This window comes from Hemicordylus capensis, chromosome 6, assembly GCF_027244095.1.
Source record: "Hemicordylus capensis ecotype Gifberg chromosome 6, rHemCap1.1.pri, whole genome shotgun sequence".
Taxonomy (NCBI): Eukaryota; Metazoa; Chordata; class Lepidosauria; order Squamata; family Cordylidae; genus Hemicordylus; species Hemicordylus capensis.
In genome coordinates this window covers 132,083,152-132,110,659 of record NC_069662.1, presented here as the reverse complement: position 1 = coordinate 132,110,659, position 27,508 = coordinate 132,083,152, and the positions used below count along the sequence as shown (strand labels likewise).

Below are 27,508 nucleotides of genomic sequence, written 5' to 3'. Positions count from 1 at the left end.
CCAAGAGTGGCTCCATCCCCTAAGGCGAATATCCTACAGTGCTCCCATGTTATCTCTCATTCAAATGCAACCAGGGTGGACCCTGCTTAGCTAAGAGGACCCAGCAATCCTCTCCGGTCATTGGCTCACATATACACTAAATGACGTAGTCAGTTTGTTAGTAAGATACCAAGTTAGTTTAGTGGTCCTATTAATTTCAATAGGAGTACTCAGTGCTCAGTGCTAATGTTTTGAAGCCTGTCAGTCAGGCTGAGGTGTGCTGGGCTTCAGCATGTAGCCATCTAATCAGGAACAGAGAAGGTGGGTCTTCACCCACCCTCCCCTTCTGTAGTGGACACATTGCTGAGGATGCTTTGGTTTCAAGCTGGCAATCCTCAGATGGGAAACAGATAGCACAGCTGCAGTGTAGGGAAGCAGGAGGGCTCTGGATATCCCCTGGGAGCTCTTTACATAACCCTAGGGGTGCTAATAGCCCTTGTTGGGAACTCCTGGTTTAGCAGGCTGTGTATGGTGCTTCGGTGAACCTGCAGCCATCTTCTTCTTTGGAGTCCTGACTTTTCTAGGGATGCTGAATAAATTTCTGGTTGCACCTGGAATGCAATAACATATGGTATGGACGTGCCCACAAAAGCAGAAGTTCAAAGGGAGTTCCAGCTCTGCCCCTGGGCCACTTAACAGAGTTTTCTCTCTTACTTCCTTGCCTTTTCTGCCTTCAAAAGGATTTAACCCCAAAATCATTTGCCTCACCTTTCATCTTTGAGCTTATGAATCCTTGGAGAGGTTGAATAGCTATAACTGATGTTTAGCTGCCTGCTTAAAGCCTTTAGATATTAGCAGTATTACACTTGTTGATCAATGAATGGTTTCCTTAAGGGAGGCAGCGAATGAGAACTGTGACGTCACTCACTTTGAAAACCAATTCTCAAACCTTTTTTTTTAGGAGAATCACTAGAACTTCAATATTTCTGTGTATAACATTCCTTGCAATGCACGAACAGTAATGATCATGCTAGCCGACATTTATACAGTTGTACTTTTGCAATAGTTTATAGACTGATTGGAAAGTACTGGATGTTATGCTTCTTGTTCAGAGTGAGAGTTTTAGTTTTTAAAAGCTACACTGTGCCCTTGCTGAGAACATTTCATTGCTGCCAATATCCCGCTCCCTCCAATGTTTGGCAGAACTGTTTAGAAAGAGTTTCAAAGATGGGGCTTCCAGCAATTGAACCACATGGACATTTTGGAGTTAATATTTAATAATGGAAATGTAGGGAACTGTGTTTGTAAGAAATTGAATAAAGCCAACTGTTTATAAATTTTAACTATAGCTGGCCAAAACTGCCCCTCTGATTGTGATTTTTGTGGATAAGGTGTGAAATGGGGTAAAAGGTGTGGAGAACCTTGCCTGTGATGGTAGCAGTGGCACTCCTTCCAACAGCCACTAGGTGGTGGCTGCTTGCTTTGCTCCCCAAAAGACCTGTGGGAATCATATGCCACTAAAATGGTCCATCCCCCCACCAGACTATTACCCAGGAATGGCATCATATGATGAGGTAGTTTCCAGGTGCCTTCTGGGGAATAAAAATGGCAGCTTCTCAGAGAACTGCTGCCACAAATACAAAACTAGTGGTGGGAGCTGGTGAAAAGATAAGCTGAGTTTCACGCACCCCCAGCACTCTCCCCAGTTTCTTTCCACATGGTGAGGAGTGTGTTATCAGCTCCTGCTTCCCCAGATTTCAGAGTTATCCTCACTACTTATCAAGACAATATAAATGCTCAGCTTGCCTGGATCCTGGAAGGAAAACAAATTACTTCAACTGAACAGAGAGATGCAGACTTAATTTGCATAATTCTGATTGCACAGTTCTTAATGCAGAAATTGAAGTTTTTAATGATAAAAAACACTGCCTTGCATATCATTCCATTTGTCAGTGCATGTTATTCATCCAATAAAGACGCATCCACCCATTCCTATTTGCTTCTATGTGCATAACCTCAGCTTGCTTCATTGCAACATGGGCGGATTATGATTCCATTACCACTCCCCACATCTAAATGCTGATCATCTGGTCAGGATCTCTGCTTCAGGATGTGAAGGATGCTGCAGTAGATCCAGTTCAGAGACTCAGGTCATAGGGTGGGATGTGATCAGCTCCATAAACATGTATCTTTTAAACTGTAGGAGAAAATATTAAAGGGAGATGCAACTTGATTTAATCATATATACATTTGATGGTTCTTCATTTTTGTTTTTGTCTTTTGTTTATATAGCAGTAGTTTGCTGGTTACACTCTGCTTTTGTTGACACTAAATTGTTTGTTTTAGAACTCGTCTTGAAGAATTGAGAATGTTCTTGGAGAATGAGACATGGGAGCTTTGCCCTGTTAAATCAAGCTTCAGCATATTGCAACTTCATGTAAGTTCCAACCAAGTTAAAGACAGGGTTGAGATGAATTCCTGGGTCATATGGTAGAGGCTGCTTTAGTCAAGACTGGTGATTGGGGTGCTGTTATCTTGAATTTCACTGCATGTGTGCTATGACTGTATTGTCGAAGTGAAACAAAATGCAACATGCTGGTGTCAAGAGTATTCTACAAGTTTTGCTGTATTTTGGATCAGTGTTCTCTACAACAAGGATTCCCAGATGTTGTTGACTACAGCTCCCATAACCCCCAGATAAAGACCCTTGCAGCTGAGGGTGCTGGGAGTTTTAGTGAACAACATATGGAAATCCCTGTTACAGGGAACACTGCTCTGGATTTTTGTACCGTGTTGCTTTATTTTTATGTGCAGTGTAAAAATGGAGATGCATTTTATATGACAAATGCATGGCAATTACTTAAAGCCAGGTGTGCGTTGGGATATGTTAAAGGTAGATGTTTGATCAAATAGCCAAGTTCAGCATACTTGAGATTGCAGTTACTGTTTTCTTCTTCCTTATGGTATGGGCCTGGACTTCATGAAATCAGCTACTCAAATCCAGTTGAAGCTTACTTGAGGACAGTAACATGTCAGCATTTGCTAAAGTGAAGCCTAAGGATAAAAACACAAAGCCGGTGCAGTTCTGACACTTCATAGACCAGGTTCTCCCTCTTCCCCTTGGGTTGCCTGAAAACTGTAGTGGGAGAGAGACAGACACAAAGGAGAGAAGGGATGTCAAGATGAAGCTTCAACAAACCATATTCTTGTGTGATTTATTGAATTTTACCCTGACACCCTCGGTCTCCTGAACTAATGCATAGTAAGAGAATTACATTAGCATAGCAGAAGCATATAGCACGTTTTGAGCTTGACATTACTCTATAGCAGGGCTGCACAACTTCAGCCCTCCAACTGTTGTTGGACTGCAACTCCCATCATCCCCAGCGGCCAGTGGGATGATGAGAGTTCTAGTCCAACATCTGCAAGAGGGCCAAAGTTGTGCAGCCCTACTTTGTAGAGTTGTTTGCTCATTTTTCCTTGCATGCAGTGAATGTGTGAAGGTTAAAGGTGGGACCATGCCTGCTGCCTGCAATCCCTTGTCCACACATTCAAAGTTAACATGCGGGGAACCTATGTGTTCCAGCTGTATGTGTATAGGCTTCTCCATGGAGTTGGGGAAATCATCATTTCAGCATCCCCAAGTTCCCTGTACACCTCACTGCTAATAGTCTTTTCATGCTAATGTTAAGTGCGTAACTGTTCAGGTTGCCAATATCGGGTGGCCAATCATCATGATTCAGCTTTTCCCTCAGAAGCTCAGTGAATTTCTGGGAGTTTGATAAATGATTGATATCTTCTCTAGTTCAATTTTTTAGTTTCACAGAATCCTTGAATTCTTCTCATACGATTCATATAAATATGACAAATATTTATATATACCAATACGATCAATATTTTATATACCGCTTTTCAACCAAAGTTTCCAAAGAGTTTTACATAGATATAAATAGAATGGCTCCTTGTCCCCATATGTCCCTGGAGTGCACTTCCTTACTGGTGAATCCTAGATCACCAGAAATAATGGAGTGGGCAACATAGTGGCTTCTCTTCTAGAGAGGCATTCCCAAAGATCTAGCCATCTATACGTATCTCCCACAATACTCTGCTAATATATGAACTGCACTCCAAATATGGATGAACATTTTACAATTGGGTTAGCCTAGCTTAAATTTGCTTCATCTAGAACTGAGAATTAGGCTTTCTTTTTCAGTGCACTAAATGAATTCCCCATCCCATATGGGTATATAAAATGTGGGATTTGTGGGTAGGATCTAGGCTAAATTTATCATGAGTAAGCACTATTGAAATATCCTTAACAAGTTCATCATAACTAAATTGTCCCTTTAATTTCAATGGGACTTTGTCAGGGCTAATTTAGTCAGGATGCTGTTCTGTGTTTTTATACTGATAACTTTAAATAGATGTAAAAACAAAGTCATTATATTTTCATAGCTCTTGTGTTTTGCCTGAGGGTAATTGTACAAGTCTGTTAAAATTATGAAAGCCTCAAACTGACCCTTAAGTTAGTGGTCTAAAAGGTAAACATTAAGAATGAAAAGTGGGAAGACTAATATCAAAGCACTTGTCCAGACACTGCTCTTTAATTATATGGATCAATATTTGAACTACCTGGCAGAGTCTACAATGATCTTCTATCTATTTGTATTAAAAGGAATTTAAGTTCATGGCACAGTCACGTTCGCCTTCGGTGTCTCCGAGCAAGCAGCCTGCTTCAGAAATAGAAACAACTATAACTCTGTTTGAGCAGTACTGTAATGGAGGAAACCCCTTTGAAATTCAAGCCAACAACAAGGATGATGAGACGGAAGATGTGCTGGCTTCTAATGGGGTATGCAAACACTCTTGATGAGGGCTTAGTGGTTGTAGAACTACAGTATTTTAATGAGCCATCCATTTTTAAATGGATGGGCCACTGTGTGAAAGAGGATGCTGGACTAGGTAGGCCATGGGCCTGATCCTGCAAGGCTGTTCTTATCCGAGCAGGTTATAATCTAAAAGGTAGATTGCAAAATACCGTGTTTACAATTTGACGCTGGTTCTCCAAGCATTTAAACTGGGTAAATCTTTTTATTGTTTCATTTTCAATGACAGATGCTAAATTTCATGCACAAACTTCAGTCTGCTTGTTGTTAAATAGATCCAATTTTTGTCACCTGTCCGTAGCTTTTGTGTATAAATGTGCATTGCATTTGAGAAATTGTAGTCACAAAGTTTAGTATTTATTTACAGTATTTATACCCTTCTCTTTTATCCGGCAGTAGCATCCACAAGGGAGTTTAACCATCAATATCAAAGCAAGCGTATAAAACATAACATAAATCCCTAGCAGAAAGCAATTGAATTGAGGAGTTTGATGGAGGCATAATGACAGGAACAAATAGTGTGGCATCACCAAAGCCCACTGGAATGCAAGAGGGTCTTTAACTTGTTATCTAAAATCCAGAACTGAGAAAGCCAAGTGAGCCTTCTTCAAGAGAATGTTCCACAAACTAGGTACCACCATCATATCAGATGGTGGCGAAGACACAGAACAAGGCTTCTAAAGCCTTGAAGTTGAGCTCAGGGAGCAAGTAGGTTCACATGGGAGAAGATGATACTTAAGATATCCTAGCTCCAAGCCATTTGGGGATGTAAAGGTCAAGAGCAACACATTTAATTGGGCCCCCAAACCAACTAGAAGCAAGTGAAGTATATGCCAAATCGGAGTCTTGTGCCCTGTGTGGCATGCTCCAGTTAACATTCTTGGCTGATGCATTCTGAACATTTGTAGCTTCTGAACCCTTCTCTAACATACAGTCCAAGGGGCTGCTTTGAGAAATGTATTCCACATGTTACCAAGGTGGTGGCCACATCCTTTTTGTCCAGGAGAGGGCACAACTGGCATGCCAGCTTAAAATGGGAAAAGAACACCCTGGACTGCTGCTGCTAATTTAGCTTCCAGAAATATTGAATTCAGGAGTATCTGCAGATTGTGAACTTGGGATTTTTTGTGTGTAGTGAGGGGGGAGGGTGGGGCGGATGTGCAATCCCATCCCAAATATGTTGTACATCTACTCATAGATCTCCTGATTCTCCAGTCATTCAGCACCTTCACCTAATTGTTAAGATTAAGTTTCAGTTTATTTGTCTCTGTACAGTCCATCAATAATCTCAGCTCTGGTAGAGGGCCTCAACTGCCCCCCCCTGGACTTGATGGAAAGAAGAAATGGAGCTCTGTGTCATCTGCATATCCCAGCCACATCTGGTGGTTTTGTGGAGGTGTTAATAGCATGGGAGGCAGGGTGGCGTTTTGCAGCATTTCTTGGGGCAATGGCAGAGTAGTAGTCTCTTGATGCTACCTTTCGAGACCTACCCTTCAGGATGAGCTGGGACCGTGGTATAACAATGCTCTCCAGTCTTATCCTGTCAAGATGACCCAGAAGGACACTATGGTCAATGATATCAGCCATTTACTGAGGAAATTGACAGGGTTCCACTTTCCTTGTTATCTGCCAGAGGGATCAAGAAAGTCTCAAGATCAGGTTGGAAATTGGACTGATAAGGATCCAGATAACCTGTCTTCCAGGAAGTCCTGGAATTAGACTGCTACTACATACTCAGACATCTTGCCCAAGAATGGCATATTTGAAACTGGCCAGTAGTTATTCACACCAATACCGTCTAAAGTGGATTTTTCCAGGAATGGTGTCTTCTAAGGCCATGATGCCTGCCCCATCCCTCAAGGAGACATTCACCAAGCGGGCAGGTCCCTCAAGCAGTTCAAATTGTCCAGGAAGGGAAGAGTCAATGAAGCATGTGGTAGGCTTCGCCATCACCAGTACAGTGGCAACTCTAAAATGTCAATAGAGTATGTGATTGGATTCATGGACCTTTCTCCACTGCCACTCTAGCCACTGCCACTGCCGTTTTATCACCCCAAGCTCCATCATAACCAGAAAGATGATTGGACACTTGTAAGTTGGAGTGGGGAGTGTGTCTAGGAGTGATTGTGTCAACTGCTGAAAGCAGTTCCCTGTTCCAGAGGTCAACCACAACTTTTACGTGACTCCTACTCATGACAACAGGACATGTCTCTACTGGTAACAGTGGAATAAGAAGTGCATCTGTCACTTGTAGTCTGAAATGTGCAATTGATTCTAAGCATTTGACCATCTTATGATGCTGCATGTGTATGGTATGAGAGAGTGAGATGCCCAAATTCCCTATGATTTCCTGGCTGAGTTGGCATTTGAACACTGATTTTCTGTGTGCAACTTGTTCATGACAGTATCTGACTTTAATGTAGCAATGTCTGTCTAGTTAAACCAACAAAGAATCTTGTGCCGTTAAAGAGAGAAACATTGATTGAGGCATAAGCTTTGGTGGGCCATAGCCCCCTTTTATCAGATGCATGAAGTGTTCACCTAAGTTGAAGCCGTATATACTTTGTCAGGGGTTCCTAAACTTGGGTCCTCAATGGCCTTTGAAGGCCATTGTCACTAGGGATGATGGGATTTGTAGTCCAACAGCATCTGGGAACCCAAGGTTGAGAACTGCTGCTAGCCCACAGTAAATGTGTTGCCTTTAAAGTGCCATAAAATGTATTGTTTTTATGGGAACAGACTAAATAGCTACCTCTTTGGAGTTCTGTCTAGTTAATACAATATATGCATTTCACTTAGCTGCTGCTAATTGAAGCACAAGTGAACCTCCATCAAGTAATATACAAATTCATGGCTGATCATTATTTGGGAATGTCAGTCTGTTGCTAAAATGTCATTAGATCTCTACCTAAAAGTAAGAGATTGTGTCAATTCTGTGATGATAATAGGACTGTTAATGGAACCAGCCACTTGAAGGAGCAATGATCACATCTATTAGCAATAGGCTGTGATTTCTCTAAATGGTAGGACTGTTTTGTTCTAACCTTGTTATAGATCCCATGGCAATGCTCAATTGTTTTATATTTATTATGAAGACTGACGGAAATCGCCTTGCAAGATTTGCTGTGTTGTTTCATTTTTGTTACCTTGCAGGGAGTACAGCATTTTGCATTATGACTTGAAAAGAAATTTGTGCTGAGTAATTTTTGGCGTCTGTGTGGCACTTGCAGTGCAGAACGTTCTGTGAGAAAGAAATTAGAACACTGAAAAAGAGTTATGTACATGTTTTCCTTAAACTTGATTGGACAATAGTTAGACTTGCAGTTATTGTAAACGGGTTTCATTAATCTTACATGTGGCATTAATTTCTCTGGAAGCACTTGGCTAGTATTTTAAATGATGGTGATCTGCAATTTATTACAATTTAGCGTATTTAGATCAAAGTTTCAGTGACATTGTTTCTCTTACAACTGAAAGCTGTTGCTGGTAGTCGTTCAAGCATAAAATATTTTAAAGTAAAGTGTCCATTATAAGATGTTTATTGTGCTTAAATTTCTGACCAATTCCATCCCTGTGGCTCAGAGTGGGCAATAGTGATATGAAAAAGCGTTCATATCAATATTTGTTATTCTTCTTCAAACAGTGTGATGCTGATGTGTGTGTGTGTGTGTGTATGTGTATTTAATACTAAGAAAGCTAAGTACTGCCATAGTGTGTTACATTTTCAAAACACTCATCTCATGAGCATGTTGTCTGCCTGGAGGGGTATAATAGAAGCATAATCTTGCATCATGCCTCCTTCTCAGTGTGCAGTATTAAAGCCTGTGGGCAATTGAGGCATGTTATCTATATTCTGAGTTACTGTGACAGAACTGAAAGTTCTTATGCTTTATTTTGATAGTATGAATCAGATGAGCAGGAAAAGAGTGCCTATCAAGAGTACGACAGCGACAGTGATGTTCCCGAAGAACTGAAAAGAGACTATGTTGATGAACAGACTGGAGATGCTCCTGTCAAAAGGTACCTTGATTGAGCCCTATGGGGATCTCCTCCTGTGCATGCCACGCTACGCATGGGATGATGGGTAATGTCCCAATACAATATCCTGAAAGCTCAGTATAAAACTGATACACTTAGCTAATCCATCAGAAATTGAAACCATTAACAATTGAAAGCATGAAACGACATAGAGATGTCATCTGGCGACTGTTGGAACACATGGCATTGTCATGAGGATTAGACTGTCATCCTTATAGATCCTTATAGAAACTTCAAATGGTGTAGCGTAGTGGTTCTTGGGACATCTCATGTGGGTTATCTTGCCCACTCGCTCCAGAGGGCAGGACAAATCAATTAGTCAGAACCTTTAAAAGGCGGGAGAAGATAGCTCCTCACAGTTCAGTTTGTCCTGCGAGTGCTCCAGAGAAGGTTGTTCAGCCAGCTTCTAGCTTCTCTCTCTTCTGCAACCCTTTTTCCTCCTTCATTTTCTTGCTGCCTTTCTTCCAGCTCAATTCTCCCCCCCCCCAAAAAAAGATAAAGAAATCCTCCTTTTTCTTCCCTTCTGTCCTCTTCCTTCCTTCTTCCCTTCCCATGGAGCCTCAGAGGACCAGCGTCCTGCACGTGCTGCTGCACAAGGACAAAGAACACCAGCTGCAGCACAGAAAAATCGATCATGCCGCCATTGTACACGCTGTTGCTTTGGGCCAGCTGTGACCCTCTTGTTCTGCGCCAGAGTCGAGCAGAGGCCTGGTAGCATCGGAGCCCAGCAGAGAGCTTCCGAAGGTCTCTGCAGCCTCTGTGACCTGTACCAACAAATGATATCGGCCCGCCTCCCCCTCTTGAAGACAGAACAGCCCGAACATTGTCGTTTGGGAGGACAACATATCCTCTGCTCCTCCTGGTCAGCAGTTGGTTCCTGGGCCTGCCAATCCCCCCACTGCCCCGTGGGTCCAAACTCCTCTGGCATGCCCGTTCCACTCCAGACATGCTGAATCTGCCCCCACGGGATGACGCAGATACAGGCAACCATCCGGAAGGGCCCTCGGGCCCCAAAACCTGAGCAGAGCCGCTGCTGCAAGCTCCAATCCTCCCTCAGGAGCTCAAGCAGCCACGTTCTCTCACTCCAGCCATCCCAATCCCCCCACCCCTGACAACAGGGGCTCTGGAGGCCTTCCCAGACCAGCTCTTCCTCCACCTCAGCGGCCAGTGAGTCCTCCGCTGGCGGACCCCTTGCCTCCCCTCCAGCCTAGCCATCCCCAAAGTCCATGTCCACACCCCCACTCCACAGTACCCTCCTTTCCTGGGGAAATGCCGATAGCCTGTCAAGCTTGGTTCATGGAGGCCATGCATGTCTCCCTAGAGCAGCCCCCAGGAAAAAAAAAAGCACCATAAGTTCATAGATCAGCCTCAGTCTTTGGATTTCGATTAATCCTCCTCTTCTGACTACTCTGAGAGCCCCCCCCCCGCAAATCAAGGAAGAGCCTTAAGCAGCAGTTCGGGCTAAAGCAGAAGCCCCACCAGACCTCCTGACTCACCGCCCCCGAGCGTAGGAGGCCATCTCTGTCTCTTCTTCCATGCTTGGGTTCTGGACACCATCCAGCACGGGTGCAAGATCAAGTTAACATCCCACCCCAGGAACCGCTTCCTATTCACCCTCCATTCCTGTTCTCTACAGAAACACGTCCTGCTAGCAGCAATCCAACACCTCCTCAACATCTCTGACATAGAAGGGGTTCCAGTGGGCCAGGAGGGGTGGGCATTTATTCCATCTTCTTTACCGTGCCCCCCAAAGATGGCTCCCTTCGGGCCATTCTAGACCTCAAATATCTTAACAGGCTAGTCTGGTGAAGGAAGTTGCATTTGGAAACCCTCTGCTCCATCTCCGAGGTCCTTCATCACGGGGACTTCTTGGCATCAGTAGATCTGACAGAACCATATCTCCACATGCCAATCCACCATGAACATTGTCACCTACATGGCCGGGAGGCACTACCACCTCAGCCTGCAACCTATCCCATCAGTCAGAGATTCCTTGCTTTGGTGGTGCAGGCCCAGGGCTGCCCATTTCTGGACCCACCTCACCTCATCATAACAACAGATGCCAGCGTCTCGGGTTGGGGCCTCCAATTCCTCAACCACTCAGCCCAGGGGAAGTGGACACTTCAAGAAGCCAGGCACAGCATCAACTGGTTGGAGCTGCAAGCCATCCACCTAGCACTCCTAGCTTTTCAGGACAGGATCCACCACTTCCATGTCCTCATTCGCACCAACAACACTACAGCCAAAGCACATGTCAACTGACGGGGGATTCGTTCCAGATCCCTGCACGAGGAAGCAGTCCTTCTTCTCTCCTGGGCAGAGAAGCATGCACTTCCCTTCTGGCTCACCACATCAGCAGCTCCCCGAACACCCAGGCGGACTGGCTGAGCAGACAAGAACTCCATGCAGTGGAATAGAGGTTTAACTCCCGGGTGTTCCAGATGATTTCATCCCACCTGGGTCTTCCCAGTGTGGACCTTTTCGCTTCACCAACGAATGCTCAGCTCCCAAGGTTTCTCTCTCGATTATCCTGCTGCCTGACGGAAGCCGTGCATGTCATGTCATTGCCCTGGCCACAAGAGCTCCTATACACATTCCCCCCCAGTGCTGCTCCTCTGTCACTTCCTACATCATGTATAGCTCCTGCAAGCAGAAGTAATCTTGGTGGCCCCCTTCTGGCCACATTGGGCTTGGTTCCAAGTGATACTCCACCTCCATGCTTTCGGATTGATACTTTCTACACATCCTGCCAGACCATCCTGCAGGTCCATACTTTCTACCCATCCTGCCAGACCTCCTTACCCAGGGGCAAGTAGGCCACCATGATCTGGCCTGGTTCAAGCTTGCTGCATGGTGAATGAACGCAACATCCTGAAACACCACGGATATACCCCCAAGTCATGGGCACTGTTCTTGCATCCAGGAGGGCCTCTAACAACCAGATTTACCAAACCACCTGGAGGACTTTCCTCCAATGGTGCCGCCAATGTACGTTTACCCCGGATGACTGCAGCATACCTCAACTCCTCCTTTTCCTTCAGGTCCTCCTGGATAAGGGCCTTAAGGCCAACACCATCAAGCAGCCACCCTGGCCAACCTCCTAGCTCCAACCAAGGGATAGAGTGTCCAATCTCATCCTTATCTTAGGTGTTCTCAGAGGAGCGACGTTTTCCTCCGCTCCTGGGAACTTCACAAGGTCCTCTGGGTCCTTCATGCACCACCCTTTGAACCCATCAACTCTATTCCATTACTATCCTATCTGTGAAACTCATCTTCCTCATTGCCCTCATGTCCGCAAGACAGATTTCTGAGTTTTGTATGGATTTCTGAGTTTCCAATCCTAAATTCTGCGTCTTCTCCTGGGATTCCGTCTGCCTGATCCCTGACCCATCCTTCCTTTTGAAGGTGGCATCAGTTTTTCACTGTTCCCAGGATGTAGTCCTACCCTTGTTCTGCCCCCGACTGACCGCCACCAAGGAAAAGCAGTGGCATAAACTCAATGCCCGACGCTGCTTAAAGATTCACCTTGCCAGGACAGCATCTTTCAGGTCTTCCAAGGCTCTCTTTATCGCTTTCCTTTCTTCCACCATCGGCCAGGCTGTATCCTCACCAACCCTGGCCCGTCCGATCAAGGCCTGCATCGACCTGGTCTACGAGGTCCAACACCTTCCAATATCTCTGAAGATAACTGCCCACTCTACCCATTCAGCAGCCATCTTGGCGACTTTCTCCATTAATGCTCCACTGGACTAGATCTGCAGGGCAGCCATGTGGACCTCTTCTTCATGTTTACTAGGCACTGCAAGCTGGACCTCTTCAATTCAGCTGAGGCCGCGTTCAGCAGACACGTCCTCCAGTATGTTCTTCCGTTCCACTAGCCGGGGATGCTCCCACCTGAGGTCTCTAGCTGTGACACATCTCACACGAGATGTCCTCACCCAGCAGCCGTGAAAGGAACGTTGGTCACTCACCATGAAGGCTTCTTCTGGCTGCTGGTGTTAAGAACATCTCGACCCACCCTGAGGTGTCCACGGCCACTGGTTAGCATTTTCTTTCTGCTTGGCCTTTTTTCTTTTTCATACTGCAATATTGCATGTTCCCTTTTTCACTGTTACGTACCTTCTAGAAGCTGGGCTTGACTACACAGAACTGGGAGGGGCATTCTCTCTCATCTTTTAAAGGCTCTGCCTAATTGATTTGTCCTGCCCACTGGAGCGAGCGGGGAGGATAAGCTACGTAATATGTCCTCAACACTAGCAGCTAGAAGAAACTTTGTGACGAATGCTCCTTTTCCAGAGGTTCTGCCTTTAGGGAACCCTTTCCACTTTGATTTGCCTGTTGAGAACCGCTCTCCCACCATAGGTTACATAGGAAGCTGTCTTATACTGACAGCTTATATTGTCTTATATTGACTTTTATGGAGTCCGACCATTGATCCCTTTACTTCAGTACTATATATACCAGGAGCTCCCAACCTGTGGCCCTCCAGGTGTTGCTGAACTACAACTCACATCACCCCCAGCTACAACTTATTGAATGGTCTACACTGAATGGTAGTGGCTCTCAAAGGTTTCAAATAGGTACAGGAGAAGCTCATTACTCATGGGGGGTTCCGTTCCTCAGCTACTGCCACGCGTAATAGAACCGTGAGTAATGAGTCATTATCACTGTGGGGAAAGGGGGGTTAGGTCCAGGGTGGAGAGAAAATGGTGGTGGTGGGGACATTAAAAAAATGGCAAAATAACCAGAAAAAACTTACTGTGGCATGCTCTGCAGGATCTGTATGTTGCCAGGAATCCCCTCATGTGTCCAGAAATGACTCACAGAACCGCAAAAAGTCATGGGTTGTTTTTTTAAGGTCCATTTTTGCAAGGAAAGGAGGCACCTCCACTGTCACTTCTGGCCCTCTAGGACCCATGGATACGTGGGCTATAACCCTTTTATATATGTGGATACTAAAAAAGAGAGTCAGTGAAACACCCCGCGGATATCCAGAACCACAAATAGCGGTTCCATGAATAGTGAGGTTCTCCTGTTCTACCAGTTCTACCTGGAGACTCAAGGAATTGAACTTGGGATCTTCTCTATGCGAAGCAGATGCTCTTCCACTGAGCAACCATCAAACACACCTGCCATCAAAGACACATATCTGTTGATAAAGTAGTATTCTAGTACATTCTAGTAAAGTAGGATTCTAGTACAACAGCTAGGATGCTGTTGGTTTAAACAGAGGACTGTCCTGGCTTGTTGGGTCTTGCTATGTTGTCAGCAAATCAGTTAATCTCCTGAAGTAGTTAAACATTGGGAAAAACTGGACCTACAAATGTTGAGCTCATGGTATTTCAGGATATGGCATATTTACTGAAAAAGCTGGTGCACAAAATCAGAATTTTAGGACAAAAGAGCCAAGACTCTTATGCAGTTTGGTACAATTTTATTGCATTCATCAATAGCTGTAGGACCACCACTCTGCCAAAGCTCACTTTGGAAAGACCTTCTTGGATAAACATGCTAGAGCACAAATTTTTAGCTTTGGACTTTTCTTCACATTCACTTATTTTTTCCAAAATTCTGATTTAATCTTGTACATCATAGCATTTCTCTCTGGAAATGTAAATGAAGTACTTTTAAGCTTAAAAAGAAGAAGATAAAAGCTTACACCAAACTCCCAAATAAGTTCTTGCAGTTGCATTTTGCAGGGAAATAATGTGATTTATTAGTAGTGTGGGCAAGCTAGGGACGCTTCTCGGTCATTATCTATTCAGTGATAAGCTTTGGAGGAATTGTAGGGTTCCCCAGAATTCCATTTGAAAATACTGATATAGAGAGAGCCTCTAAAATCAAATGAAGCTGCATAACTCAGCATTTTAATCCAGATCAGTAGTGATTTGGAGGCAAATGAAGATTAATTTTGAAAGGGTCCTGATGACAGCTCTGAGAAAGGAAACCTTTATAAGTGAAGAATTTGGTAAGTCCTCCTGGTAAAAATCAAGGAATGCTCTTTTGTTTAGGAGTCATAGTACAATTTTTATATAGAGAAAATAAAATGCTGCAAGTTGCTTCTAAAGTGAATTCTTCGATCATTTCAAACACTGGGGCCGAGAGCCTTTGATCCCTTTAGTTCATTAGCAAAGACAAAATTAAGTATGACTTAATTGCCAAGGATAGGAGCTGAGAAATTTATTTCTCTTGTACCTGGCAAATAAACAGATGTGGTAGCCTGAGGCTAGTGGAAAACAGAACTAAACAAAGGATTAATTTTTGAGAGAAAGAAAAACAAAGAATGATGTGTAATCTCCCTTTGCCAAGCTGGTTTTAAGTCCAGTCATAGGAACATAGGACGCTGCCATATACTGAGTCAGACCATTGGTCTATCTAGCTCAGTAATTGTCTTCATAGACTGGCAGCAGCTTCTCCAAGGTTGCAGGCAGGAATCTGTCTCAGCCCTATCTTGGAAGAAGCCAGGGAGGGAACTTGAAACCTTATGCTCTTCCCAGAGCCGCTCCATCCCCTGAGGGGAATATCTTACAGTGCTCACACATCAAGTCTCCCTTTCATATGCAACCAGGGCAGACCCTGGTTAGCTAAGGGGACAAGTCATGCTTGCTACCACAAGACCAGCTCTCCTTCCCAAAGGCAGTCAAAGCCATGCCACACTATCTTTAAGACAGCTTTTTAGTCTGGCTTTTAATGATATCTAGTTTTAATTTTAATCTGATTTAAATTAAAATAATAATAATAAGCCGACCCCCGCACAGAGCATCTGCGTGTTTTTTGGGGCCGGCTACCTCTCTCCCCCCCGCCTCAGTCTCCGGCCAGGCTTCCGCCGGCCTCCCCGGCCGGGCCAGGGCCCCCGCCACCGCCCTGGCCTCCATGGCCCGGCAAGGCCCGCTGCCATCTCTGTCCTACACCACAGATGCGCCTCAGCCAATCAGGTGCGTCCCTCCGCTTCGCTGCCCAGCCAATCAGCTGGGTTGCCGGGACGCATCCCCACAGAGGCTGATGCACGTCTACGGGGATTAAATATATATATAATTGTTTTGTTATGTGTATTTGATTTTAATGTAAACCGCCCTGAGCCATTTTTGGAAGGTTGGTATATAATCAAACAAACATAAACAAAATATATTGGGTCACCAGTATCTAGCCCAAATATAAATTGCACAGTGTGTCATAAAGATGCTTAAGCTTTAGCTAGTCTCTAGCTTATTGGTTTTATTATAACTACTTGTTCTGCCTTTCCACTTCTCATGAAATGCTGAAGGTGATTAGCAGTAGACAGTCCAAAACCAATACATGTCTACCTGGCTTTGGTGTCTTGTCTTGATACATGGAAATTAAACAAGGGTGCACTCACACTGAATCTTAGAGGTTGTGAAGAGACATAGTGAAGAGACACTCATATCTGATTTAAGGCAAGATAAGAATGTACAATCCCTGCTGGATCTGGCCAAAGACCTATTAAGTTCAGCATCCTGTTTCCCACAGTGGCCCATCTGATGCCTCTGAGAAGCCCACAGGCAAGAGTGAGGGCATGCCCTCTCTCCTGCTCTTGCTCCCCTGCGGCTGGTATTTAGAGGCATCTTGCTTCGTAGGCTGGAAGTACTTCTGCAATGAAGATATATCTGCAAAGCGAGCAATCATCCTCGACTTTTCTTACCCAAATAAAAGAAAGCAGGATGGTGGTGGTGTTAGCTTATTTTATTTATATCTTTTCATTTCTGTCCTGATCCAGAAGGACCCTCAAGGCAGCTTACATGAAAAAAGAACATGTAATTACATCACAGTTGCTTCCATCCCATCTGATATATTTCTCTGTGGTAGCAAATCTCTCTCTCTATCCGTTCAGTCGTGTCCGACTCTCAGTCACTCTATGGATCAATGCACTCAATTCCCTCTAACCCCAGTTCTCATTAGGTTGTTATGGCTGTTTTCATGACCTTTCATCCTATATCTCTCATAAGAACATAAAAACAGCCCTGCTGGATCAGGCCCAAGGCCCATCTAGTCCAGCATCCTGTTTCACACAGTAGCCCACCAGATGCTGCTGGAAGTCACAGGCAGGAGTTGAGGGCATGCCCTCTCTCCTGCTATTACTCCCCTGCAACTGGTACTCAGAGGCATCCTGCCTTTGAGGCTGGAGGTGGCCTGTAGCCCTCCAACTAGTAGCCGATGATAGACCTCTCCTCCATGAAGTTATCCAAACCCCTCTTAAAGCCATCCTCTCCTCTGACTACAGGTGACCCTCATTTCCCCCGGGAGTTCCATTCTTGGCTACAGCTGTGAATAATGGAACTGTGGATAAAAGACCTTGAGGCAATGGCAATTGGCGGCGGGGGGGCGGGGAGGTTAGGTTCCTGCAGGCTAAAAATGGAAGAAATAAGATAAATACAGTGCTGACCATGCTCTGTGGGTCTCCAGGTGTTCAACAATGCCCCCAACAACAACAAAATTCCAGTGATTTTCCATGAAAAATCATAGAGGGGTGTGTGTGTGTGTGGTTTGTTTGTTTGTTTGTTTGTTTGTTTGTTTGACAAGATGGCTACTTTCAGCAAAATGGTGGCTGGAAACGGCCTCATTTCCGACCACCCAGGAACCACACATAGGCAAATTTTAACCTTTTTAAAACCATGTATACTGAGTTCGGGTCCCCATTGCCCAGCCATGGATATGCAAAACTGCGGGTGTCGGGACAATGGGTGACGAGGGCCACCTGTACTGGCAGCTGGGTAGTCTGGCTGTGTGGTCTTTGCTCCCTTCTCAGTGAAGGCCTTTTAATTTTCAAAAGGTGCAGTGGGAAGAGCCTGATGTGGCTGACACTGTATGCATCCAGGTTTATGATGGCTGCTACTTGCTTCTAGGCAAAAAATTATAACCACTGGATCGAATCATTAACATATACATTGCTTTACAGTTTACAGTTTGGAGTGTTATGGGGGAAGGGTTTGGCCTTAATATACATAAATGTGTGTGTGTGTGTGTGTGTACACACACACACACACACACACACACACACACACACACAGAGAGCAAAAAACAAATATTGGATTGTACTAATTTATTGTTTGCTAGCACAATCTATTACATATTTTGAAGGATGGGTGGGTTGATTGGTGTGAAATAAAGTCCTAGTTCTTGATGACCTACAGATAGCAAATTTTGCACAATCTTGCCACTGAAATTAACTGAATGCACTACACTTTACACCAGAATATGCTCGGTGAAAGTTTAAATTTTTAAAAAAAATTTAAGAAGAAATTCTGAATATCATACTTTCTGATTACCTAGATATACCAAATTTTGCACGAACAATCCTGCCACTGAAATTAGCTGAATGTACTACCTTTACTCTGGAATACAATTGGGGGAAGGTTAAGAAATATTTCTTTCTATTTTTAAATGATGTTTTAAATATAACCATATTTTAACTGTTGTTCTCAACAGATTTTTAAAAATCAGTAAATCAGATCAATAATTCCAAAATGACATCAAGAGAAGCAGAAGACCTTTCTCAGATTCAAATTTACCATATATGGTAAATATTCAATAAAATTAATGTTTGAAGTTGAAACCCTACATATTTCACACGGTTGTTTTATTTCCCTTTTGCAAGTACATGAATATTTTTTTTAATTACCTATATTTAATTCCTTGAACTTTCCTTTAAGTGTAACCTATGCAAAATGACGTTGACCAGTCAATGATAAACCGCCCCTACTAGTCAAGCTATAAAAGAGATGTTACTTCCCCCAATCTTTGTGATGGGGCATGTGTCTATGTATTTATGCTGTGTATATCTTTTCAATCTAGTATTTCTCGAGAAACCCTGAGGAGTAAGAAGCGGTCAGATTATTGCCTCAGCAAGGTGAATGCGCCCATTTTAACCAACACTACACTTAATGTAATAAGACTCGTTGGTAAGTGAAAGAGTTTGGCTTAATTTTTCTAAAATACATATTGTATATTTTATGTAAGACACCTGGATTTTAACACTTGGAAGAGGAAGCTCATATTCTTTTGTTTGAATAGTTCTGAAAATATTTCATTTGTTTCCATGCAAGTATTGGCAATCATTCCATTTTTAATGTGACACCTAAATTTATGGTGAGCTCTGATGCTTCACAGGAAGTGGAAGGCATCAGAGAGAAAATAAAAATTTATAATTCATGAGGACCATGCTTCCATATATATCCTAAGTCATAAGGACAAATGACTGAAAATATAAGTATGTGCAATTTCTGTGTACATAGAATCAGAGGAAGCTGCTTTATACGAAGTCAGACTATTAGTCCATCTAACTCATTATTGTCTGCACTGTTAGACAGTGCAGACAATACTGAGTTTCTGTATTGTCCAGAGTTTCTGTATTGTCAATACTGGAGTTTCAGACAAGGATATCTTGATTGAACCTCGGACATTCCAGACGCAAAGCATATGCTCTACTACTAATCTACCCCAATCTCATACTTTTTTTAAAAAAAAATCCTGCTTTATAATAATTGATCCAAAGCAGAAGAAAAATGGCTGCTAGTGCTGTTCTGCAAATACTTACTCAAGCTTTTGCACAAAATTTCTCACTGTGCTATAATGGATTATGTAGCCGTTCTTGTGATTCTGCTTGTGCAAGGGGTCTTGCAAGTTCTTACATGAGCACTTGTGGAAGCAGGACATCATCTTGGGATTTAACTTCACTTCTTCAATTCAGCATTCTAGCAAAACATGTAAAGTTGTCCTTTTGTGAGCGCCTTCTGCATGTGAGAGCAGACTTATCTAACCCAATGAGTTAAAAGGGACATTGGCAAAAGTTAATGAACAGGCCCTGATCCAAATGGCTCTGCAGTGAATTTTGCACATGCAGCAGGGCTTCTGGCCCTTCTTTGTCTGGAAGCAACACTCCCAACTATCAGACAACTTTGCCCTCAGGGGAAGTTCAGAAGAATTCCTCCGCACAACAACAAAGCCAGTGATGATGCACAAAACGTTGAGGGTTTGTCTGGACTGACACCTTAGATTGTGGTTTTAGGCTGACATCCAGGTGAATGTTGTACATGCTGAATAATGTTCTGTGCGCTCAGTGGGGGTAGGGGCAGTTTTCACCACTCTTACCTCCCCACCCCCCCGTACCTCATAAAATATATATCCCTGAGGGGGTCCCACAGCCCTCAAGGACATTTATTCAGGAATCACAAAGGGCTGCAGAGGGATCAGCAAAAGTCACCACTCCCTTGTTGCATGCACACAACTGTTTGGGCATCCATAATTTTAGTCTGGATGTCAGCCATAGTATTTTAACAGAAAGAACTAAGCATTCACATAACATGATTTGACTGATGTTTGGTACTTAACCTTAGTGAAGAAGTAAGAGGCAAACCTTGGGAGGGTGGTTGTATTATGCAAACACTGGCTAAGCATGTGCATCTGTGAGCGTGTTTTTGTGGTGGTTGCGTGTCTTTCAGAGTGTTGCATTCCTTTCCTTACCTCTGTAATGTTTTGCTTTGTTTAAAAAAGTTATCCCATGAAGTCATTAACTTAATTTCAAATGTAGGCAAAGCTGATTTTCGTTTGATGAGCACAGGGGAACATAATTGAATTGTTTTGTATGGAAGCTCATTTTCATGCACACTTGCCAGGCTTGTCCTCCCCAAGCTCTTATGGAAACGTCATTACACTTGGAAAACATTGGAATTGTTAGCTTGACCTAACAGCGTGAGCTGCTGCTCTTCAAATCTTCTGGGACACTGCAGTAATAAGTTAGTAAATATCGCCCAGTAGTTCTTGGCCAAACACACGATATCTTTCTCGGAACTAATAGTCGGTTGACGCATCTGTTCGTTTGCAGAATTACTAGCTATAAATCTGAGCCGGCGCTTTGGTCTTTCATAGCATTTATCAAAACTTAGATGAACTTGGCAGAGATTATGTTGTTTGGTGGTTACAAGCCAGAAAATGTAACAAAAAACTCCTGTGCCCCAAGCCCTGATTTCCACCATCCCTGCATCTTTTTCATTTCTTTACAAGTTTTATTAAAAAATATCTCTAGCTAGGTTGACAATTCAGTGGTAGAACATTGTGCCAGAGGTTCAGGTTCGGCTACAGAATGTTGCTTAAGAGATAATATATTGTGGAGAGAATATATTGCCGAAGGCAGAAGTGGCCATCTGGTAGGCCTGGTAGGGGAGGAGAGCTGGTCTTGTGGTAGCAACCATGAATTGTCCCCTTTGCTAAGCAGGGTTTACCCTATTTTGCATTTGAATGGGAGACTACATGTGAGCACTCTAATATATTCCCCTTAGGGGATGGGACCTTTCTGGGAAGCTTATCTGCATGTTTGCATGCAGAAGGTTCCAAGTTCCCTCCCTGGCACCTCCAAGATAGGGTTGAGAGAGACTCCTGCTTGTAACCTTGGAGAAGCTGCTTCCAGTCTATATAGACAACACTGAGCTAGATGGACCAATGGTCTGACTCAGTAGAAGGCAGTTTCCTATGTTCCTTTGCAAATATATGGCTCTGAATAACTGAAGCCAAATAATCTGCAAAGCCCTGATGACACCCTACGGAGGCGAGCGTTCCCAACACACACCTCTACATACAGGATCTGGATCTCTAATTAGCTACCTACTGGTTCTGGAGGATCCTTAAGGAGAACAGTGATCTGCTGCATTCCAACATCATCTTGGAAGGTGTACAAAGAGCACTGGGAAGCAAAGTCCTTTCTAGCACTTATATGGGGACATTGCTGGAAACGACTTCGGTTCCCAGTGTTTCCCGCACACATTCCAAGATGATGCTGGAAGTCCAGCAGGGTGCTGTCCTCTTTAAGGGACCTTCCGAACTGGTAGGGGGTTGGTTAGGGATCTAAGTCCCCCTTGGAGATGCACATTAGGAACACTTGCCTTCATGTGGTATCAGTAGAACCTTGCAGGTTATTCAGCTTCAGCTATTTGGAGCCAAATGTTTGCACAGGCCTACTAATTGGTATATATCCAGCCATATCCACCTCCTATGGAATTTTACATGGCTTCCAGCAACCCCACCACATTTAAATCAAGCATGCTAGAACTCCACTTTTCATTCTTTTTTAAAAAGAGGTGTTTTTTTCCAAGTTTTAGGATAGGGATACATGAATATTTTGTTTTGTTTTCCCATGTAACATGAGAGCCTTCATGTATTTACCAACTCTAATATGAGCATTATATGAACATTTGTGGGAGAAAGAAAATGAAGAGTAAAAAAAGGATGGATATAACAGAGAAGCATGAAAAAAGGCAGAGAACACAGGTTTTGGAATCTGGGAGTTTTGCCATATAGAGTTTTACTGGGCTGTACCCTGAGAAAACTAGTAATAACTAAGTGTGATTGAAGTCAATGAATGCAAACCGTGTGTATAGTGTGGTGCGGTCAGCTAGAAATACGGGATAAAAATAAATATAATTTCACCTTTCATCTTGCATGAGCGAATGTAATCTTTTCTACAGATGCATTGTATTGCCACTTCTGATACTATGATTTATTGTAGAAATTGTGCTATGCGGCTTAACCTCATTCAAAATGTAGAACAAATGCCTTTCTGTTATCTCTTCTCTCTGTCAGACTGTAGAGGCAGATTCAGGTTGTCTAATTTATAATCCACTTGTGATAAATTTACCATGCGTGAGCTTTTTTCCCTTTGGTTACAGCGTTTGTGTGCTACAAAACCTGTTGTCGAGTGAACCAAAATGTAATGGAAGTTTCAATTGTTATATAGTATTTGCAATACTCTTGTATTTTGTAATAATGATCTATGATCATGTGAATCCACTATTAGAATGATTTTTTTTTAATGGCCTGGATAATGCTAAATATATCACTAAGCACTTGGCAGAACATAAAATGTCATAAAAATAAAAATAACAAAATTCAAACTTGAATTCAATGTGGTACTAAACCTTTCAGGCCACACTATGTGACATGTTATGCTTAATTAGAGAGCAAGAAAATAATCCAAAGAAATATGTGCCAACCTGGCAACATCTGTCAAGAAAAAACATGACTGATAAGTTACTTTTGTATGAGTATGCTTTTACTGAAAGGGGTGCTCACAATGTCCTTCACATCTCTTTTAGTTATGCTTTTGCTGATGGTGAGCTTCCTAGTGATACCTTTAAAATACCTGTTCAGTGCAAATAGGTTGCTTGATAATTTTATAGAAGAGAGTTTAAAATTGGCATCATCTTATGGAAGGAACAAAGAAGAAATGTTCTTGGAACATGTATGGTGTCAAGATGCAGAATGATGCAGTGATAAAGAAATGTTCTTGGCTTCTGTGGAGAAATTTGTTTTTTACAGGGACAAGATTTAGAGGGACGAGTACCTTGTGCTGCTTCTAGTCTGTTAAATGCTGTCATACATTTTGTGTTGTATAAATGAGCCAACTGAAGAGAGATTTTGAAAATCTATGCTCTTGGGACTATTATATATTATGTTTATCTCACATGTAGGTTACTTAAGGGTCTGAACTACTGTGAGGAGGAGAATGGGGATCATTTACGAATACAGGGTGTCTTTTCCAAATTTCAGAGGAAACACCTGGGGCTCTTCCACGTTGTTAAAGTTTGTTATGCCTCTTTATTAGGGCATGAAGCTGATTTTGTAAAGCTATTCAGGCCCCTGAATATGAGTATGTGTACTCCATTTTCAGTGCAGGCTATTTTATTATTTCTTGTTTACACAGTCAGACAGGTGTTATCGACTGGTTTGTTTTATCCAGACATCGAGTCCTTCCCAAGGACCTGGGATGGCTGAATTTTATTGTCAGTTGTTATAGATATCGTTGCAGAATATAGGCTGTTCCCAGTAAAGCTGCTTTTTGTAATTGGCTGATGGTGATTTCTGTGACCCCTATGGTGTTGAGGTGCTCTTCAAGGTCTTTTGGAACTGCACCCAGGGCGCCAATTACCACTGGGATTATTTTGGTCTTTTTCTGCCACAGCCTTTCAATTTCAATTTGTAGATCTTTGTATTTGGTGATTTGTTCTATTTCTTTTTCTTCTATTCTGCTATCCCCTGGTATTGCTATGTCAATTATTTTAACTTGTTGTTGTTGTTGTTGTTGTTGTTGTTAATTCGATTTCTATACTGCCCTTCCAAAAATGGCTCAGGGCAGTTTACACAGAGAAATAATATATGAATAAGATGGATCCCTGTCCCCAAAGGGCTCACAATCTAAAAAGAAACATAAGATAGACACCAGCAACAGTCACTGGAAGTACTGTGCTGGGGTGGATAGGGCCAGTTACTCTACCACTGCTAATTAAAGAGAATCACCACATTAAAAGGTGCCTCTTTGCCAAGTTAGCAGGGGAAGCTATAGAGTATGATATTTTCCATAAACTTGCTGTGTGTCTGGTATGCATTAACCATAACTTTCAGACTCCTAGTCTGAATGCCAATTTGGACATCCCTGTGACTGGTCATTCTAATAATGTGCGTGAGGAACGTGGGCATGTGCATGAATCGTGATTTGCAGCACGATTAGAAACACATGCCCGGCACCTTTAAATTGAAGGAGAGCAGGTGCATATCTGCTCCTCCGCTGCTCATCACCACTTCCTGTATCAGTGGCACCCCACCCTCCCCGCCCTGCCAGCTATCACCGCATGCTAGTGGCACTCTCCCCAGCTGCTCTTGCGCCACGCCAGCACGCGAGAGCAGCTGGAGAGAGCATTGTTGGTACATGGCGATAGCTGGCGGGGGGGAGGGCCACCGATAAGAAGTAGTTGTGAGTGGTAGAAGAGCAAGTATGCACCTGCTCTCCTCTTTTTAAAGGTGCCGGGGATGTGTTTCGAATTGCGCTGTGAATCGCGATTCATTCACGTCTCCTCCTTATCCAGTGCGCTGTTCCATCACCTAACCGTATGTGTGGGATGGTTCATCCAGACTGGACTGCCCCTCAGTGTGTGCATTTGTGTTTAATCAATGCGTTGATGGACAGTTCAGAAAACTGCCCCCTGAGTGGTTAGACAGTGGCGGGATGGTGTGCTGGGGAGGGGGAGAGTGGGCACCTGTACTCTTCAACCAGATGGTTAGGATGAGCAGTATCCTCTGGACCTTTTTGCCACAAGCTTGATGAGCCATGAGCCTGAAATGGGGCTGTGTAACTAGGAACAGCCCTGAATGTCATAGCTGGGTTGATCAGGAACCTGTTTAGTTCCTACCCTATGGTGGCCTGAGTGCACTCCTATGCTTTCTCTTACATAAGTGAATGGTTGCCATTTGTTCCTTTGGGGGAGAGATAAAATCTGCACTTGAGGACATTGTTGCAGTGAAGGCAAAAACCCCTGACACGGAGTGGTTCAGCATGGATTTTGCAGTGTGTTTCTGCTTTGCAAAAACAGACAACTATCCAGCCCATTGGCATTGCTTCATACACACCTTTCACGTGCCATTGTTATGGTCAACTCACTAGTATTCAGTACTCAGGGTTAAACAGTAAGTGGTTATGAAAACTAGTTTGAATTCACTAAGTGCAATAATGTATAAATTTGACTTGGAAAATTGAACTTGTCCTTTTCTCCCCCCCCCCCCCCCCCCGCTTTTTGTCTTAAAGGCAAATACATGCAGATGATGAACATCTTGAAGCCAATTGCATTTGATGTGATCCACTTCATGTCTCAGCTTTTTGATTACTATTTGTATGCAATATATACATTTTTTGGCCGAAATGACACAGTAAGTAAATCTTACCATTTAATCAGTGTTTGGCATGCATGGTGAAGAATAAGGAAACAGTCATGGCTGGGATAGTAAATTGCTCTTTAAGTATAATTATTACAAGGCCTGTAGATGGGTTTATACTTATCTTGACTTTCAAGATGGCATAGAAAAGGAGATGCACTTGTGAAAGCAGTCTAAGGATTAAGGAAAAAATTAGTTTCTGCTTGGTGGTATTTACAGAGGTGGATACATCTGTAAATGCTAGAACAATTCATTTTCCTTCAGTTAATTGCTTTTCAAATCTGATATTATTCTAACTCGGGGAGTTTTCACACTATGTCAGAGTAAACCTTCTGAGACCAAGAGAACAAAAACTATTTAAGCTTCTCCTTTGGAAGAGAACTAAAATGTGTCTCCTTCTGAAAAGGCAATGCCCAGTGAATGCCCCGGGCATTCTGAAAAGGCAATGCCGCCCAGTGCTTGAGCCATTTGTTTGGGCCACCAGAGGGTGTGCTTTTATGGCCTTTAAAAAACAACAACAACCAACTCCCCTGAAAGGAACTTCAGATTAACTAAAAAACATGGCGAGTATATTTGCCTTAGAATTATGAGTCTGATTGTAGAGGGGGACAGTGCTATTTTTTGTTTACAGTGATTCAAAGTGTAGAGGTGATTGATCAGCAGAGGCGCTCTTACCCCTGGACTTAAGGGCCAGTCCAGGGTCCCCACACCTCTGGGGGGCCCCCAAATCATTTTTAGTCTGTCCTGGGTGGTGTGGTTTGTGCCCTCAAGAACCTATGTGTTAAAAATGATGCTTAACTTGTAGCAGGGGGAGCCTCCAAAAGCCTTTAGGTCCAGGCTCCAAAATTACCTAGGTGCACCTCTGTTGATCAACCCCCGGGCTCTTGGCCCGTTCAAGATACATGAGAAGAGGATAATAGGAAGATCCCATGACTCCTTTTTGCAGCTATCAGTGAATCTTTGGATAGCCACGTCCATATGTTAAGAAGCTTGGTTCTACCGTAACTAGCTGAATCCATTTTTTCACATGCTATATATAATTTATTTAGAACTTTTAAATCTGAAAGATGTGTCTGGGACTATCAGAGGAAGGATGTTTTCCATAGAACAGTAGTTGAAATACCAATGTGAACATTTGAATTGACTGCTTCATGAGCCCTAACAGAATAGAATTATAAATTAGTCATTTATTTGTTAAAAATATCCACACATGTACAACATCTGGTTCCAGATACTCCTGAGCTGTTCATTTTGGCAGGAGTAATATATTGAGATTTGGTTGTTTACAGAGAACTTGCATTGGCTGTTTGTGCTATTCTTTGCTTCACATTTTCTGTTTTCTTTATCTTTGCTTTGTGCCTCCTGTTTGTATTTTAAAGTTCTTACCCAGTTCTACACTTTCCACATCTAGCAGACAACACCAGAGTGCTAGGCAGGTAAATGCATAGCAGCTGAGGTTTTTTTTAAAAAAGTTGTGTATCTTACTGTAGTGTGCTTTTATTTTTGTTTGGTTTAGGATGGTTTTCACAGGAAACATATGACTTAAAAGGGTCTATGAATTTAATTCATCTCTCTTGTAAAGGCAACATGATATTCTAGCACCTCTGAAATTTTAAAACAACTTTATCTAATGTATTAAATATGCATTTGGAATGTGCTCTTGACCAGTGATCTCCATTGGTTAGACCAGATTGTGACCCACCAGCCTTCAATAATAGCCCACTAAGGGGCTCCATAAGCCACCTGCTTTTGCTTGCCTGACTTGGGCTGCAAAAGTGTGTGCATGTGTTGTCAGACACCTGGCAGGCCGCAATTCAAGACTGGTGGGCTGCTTTAGGCTTGGTGGGTCACAAACTGTCTCACTTTGTTTAAATGTGAGACACTTGGCCTTG

General features: G+C 43.1%; 1 protein-coding gene across 2 annotated transcripts in view; it reads left to right on the top strand.

The window, feature by feature from the left end:
• VPS50 (VPS50 subunit of EARP/GARPII complex) overlaps positions 1 to 27,508 on the top strand; it is a 128,333-nt gene that overhangs the window by 71,338 nt on the left and 29,487 nt on the right. Inside the window, exons 17-21 of one of the 2 annotated variants that reach the window (XR_008310227.1) lie at positions 2,326 to 2,416; positions 4,655 to 4,831; positions 8,767 to 8,885; positions 18,348 to 18,438; positions 18,714 to 18,820. Coding sequence is in view for 1 of the 2 variants with exons in the window: in XM_053263967.1 (XP_053119942.1) it covers positions 2,326 to 2,416; positions 4,655 to 4,831; positions 8,767 to 8,885; positions 18,714 to 18,820; positions 25,489 to 25,610 (616 nt within the window). In the remaining variant the exon portion in view is untranslated. Of the gene's footprint in view, positions 1 to 2,325; positions 2,417 to 4,654; positions 4,832 to 8,766; positions 8,886 to 18,347; positions 18,439 to 18,713; positions 18,821 to 25,488; positions 25,611 to 27,508 lie in introns of those variants that run through there. The other variant, XM_053263967.1, reaches the window with a different exon arrangement.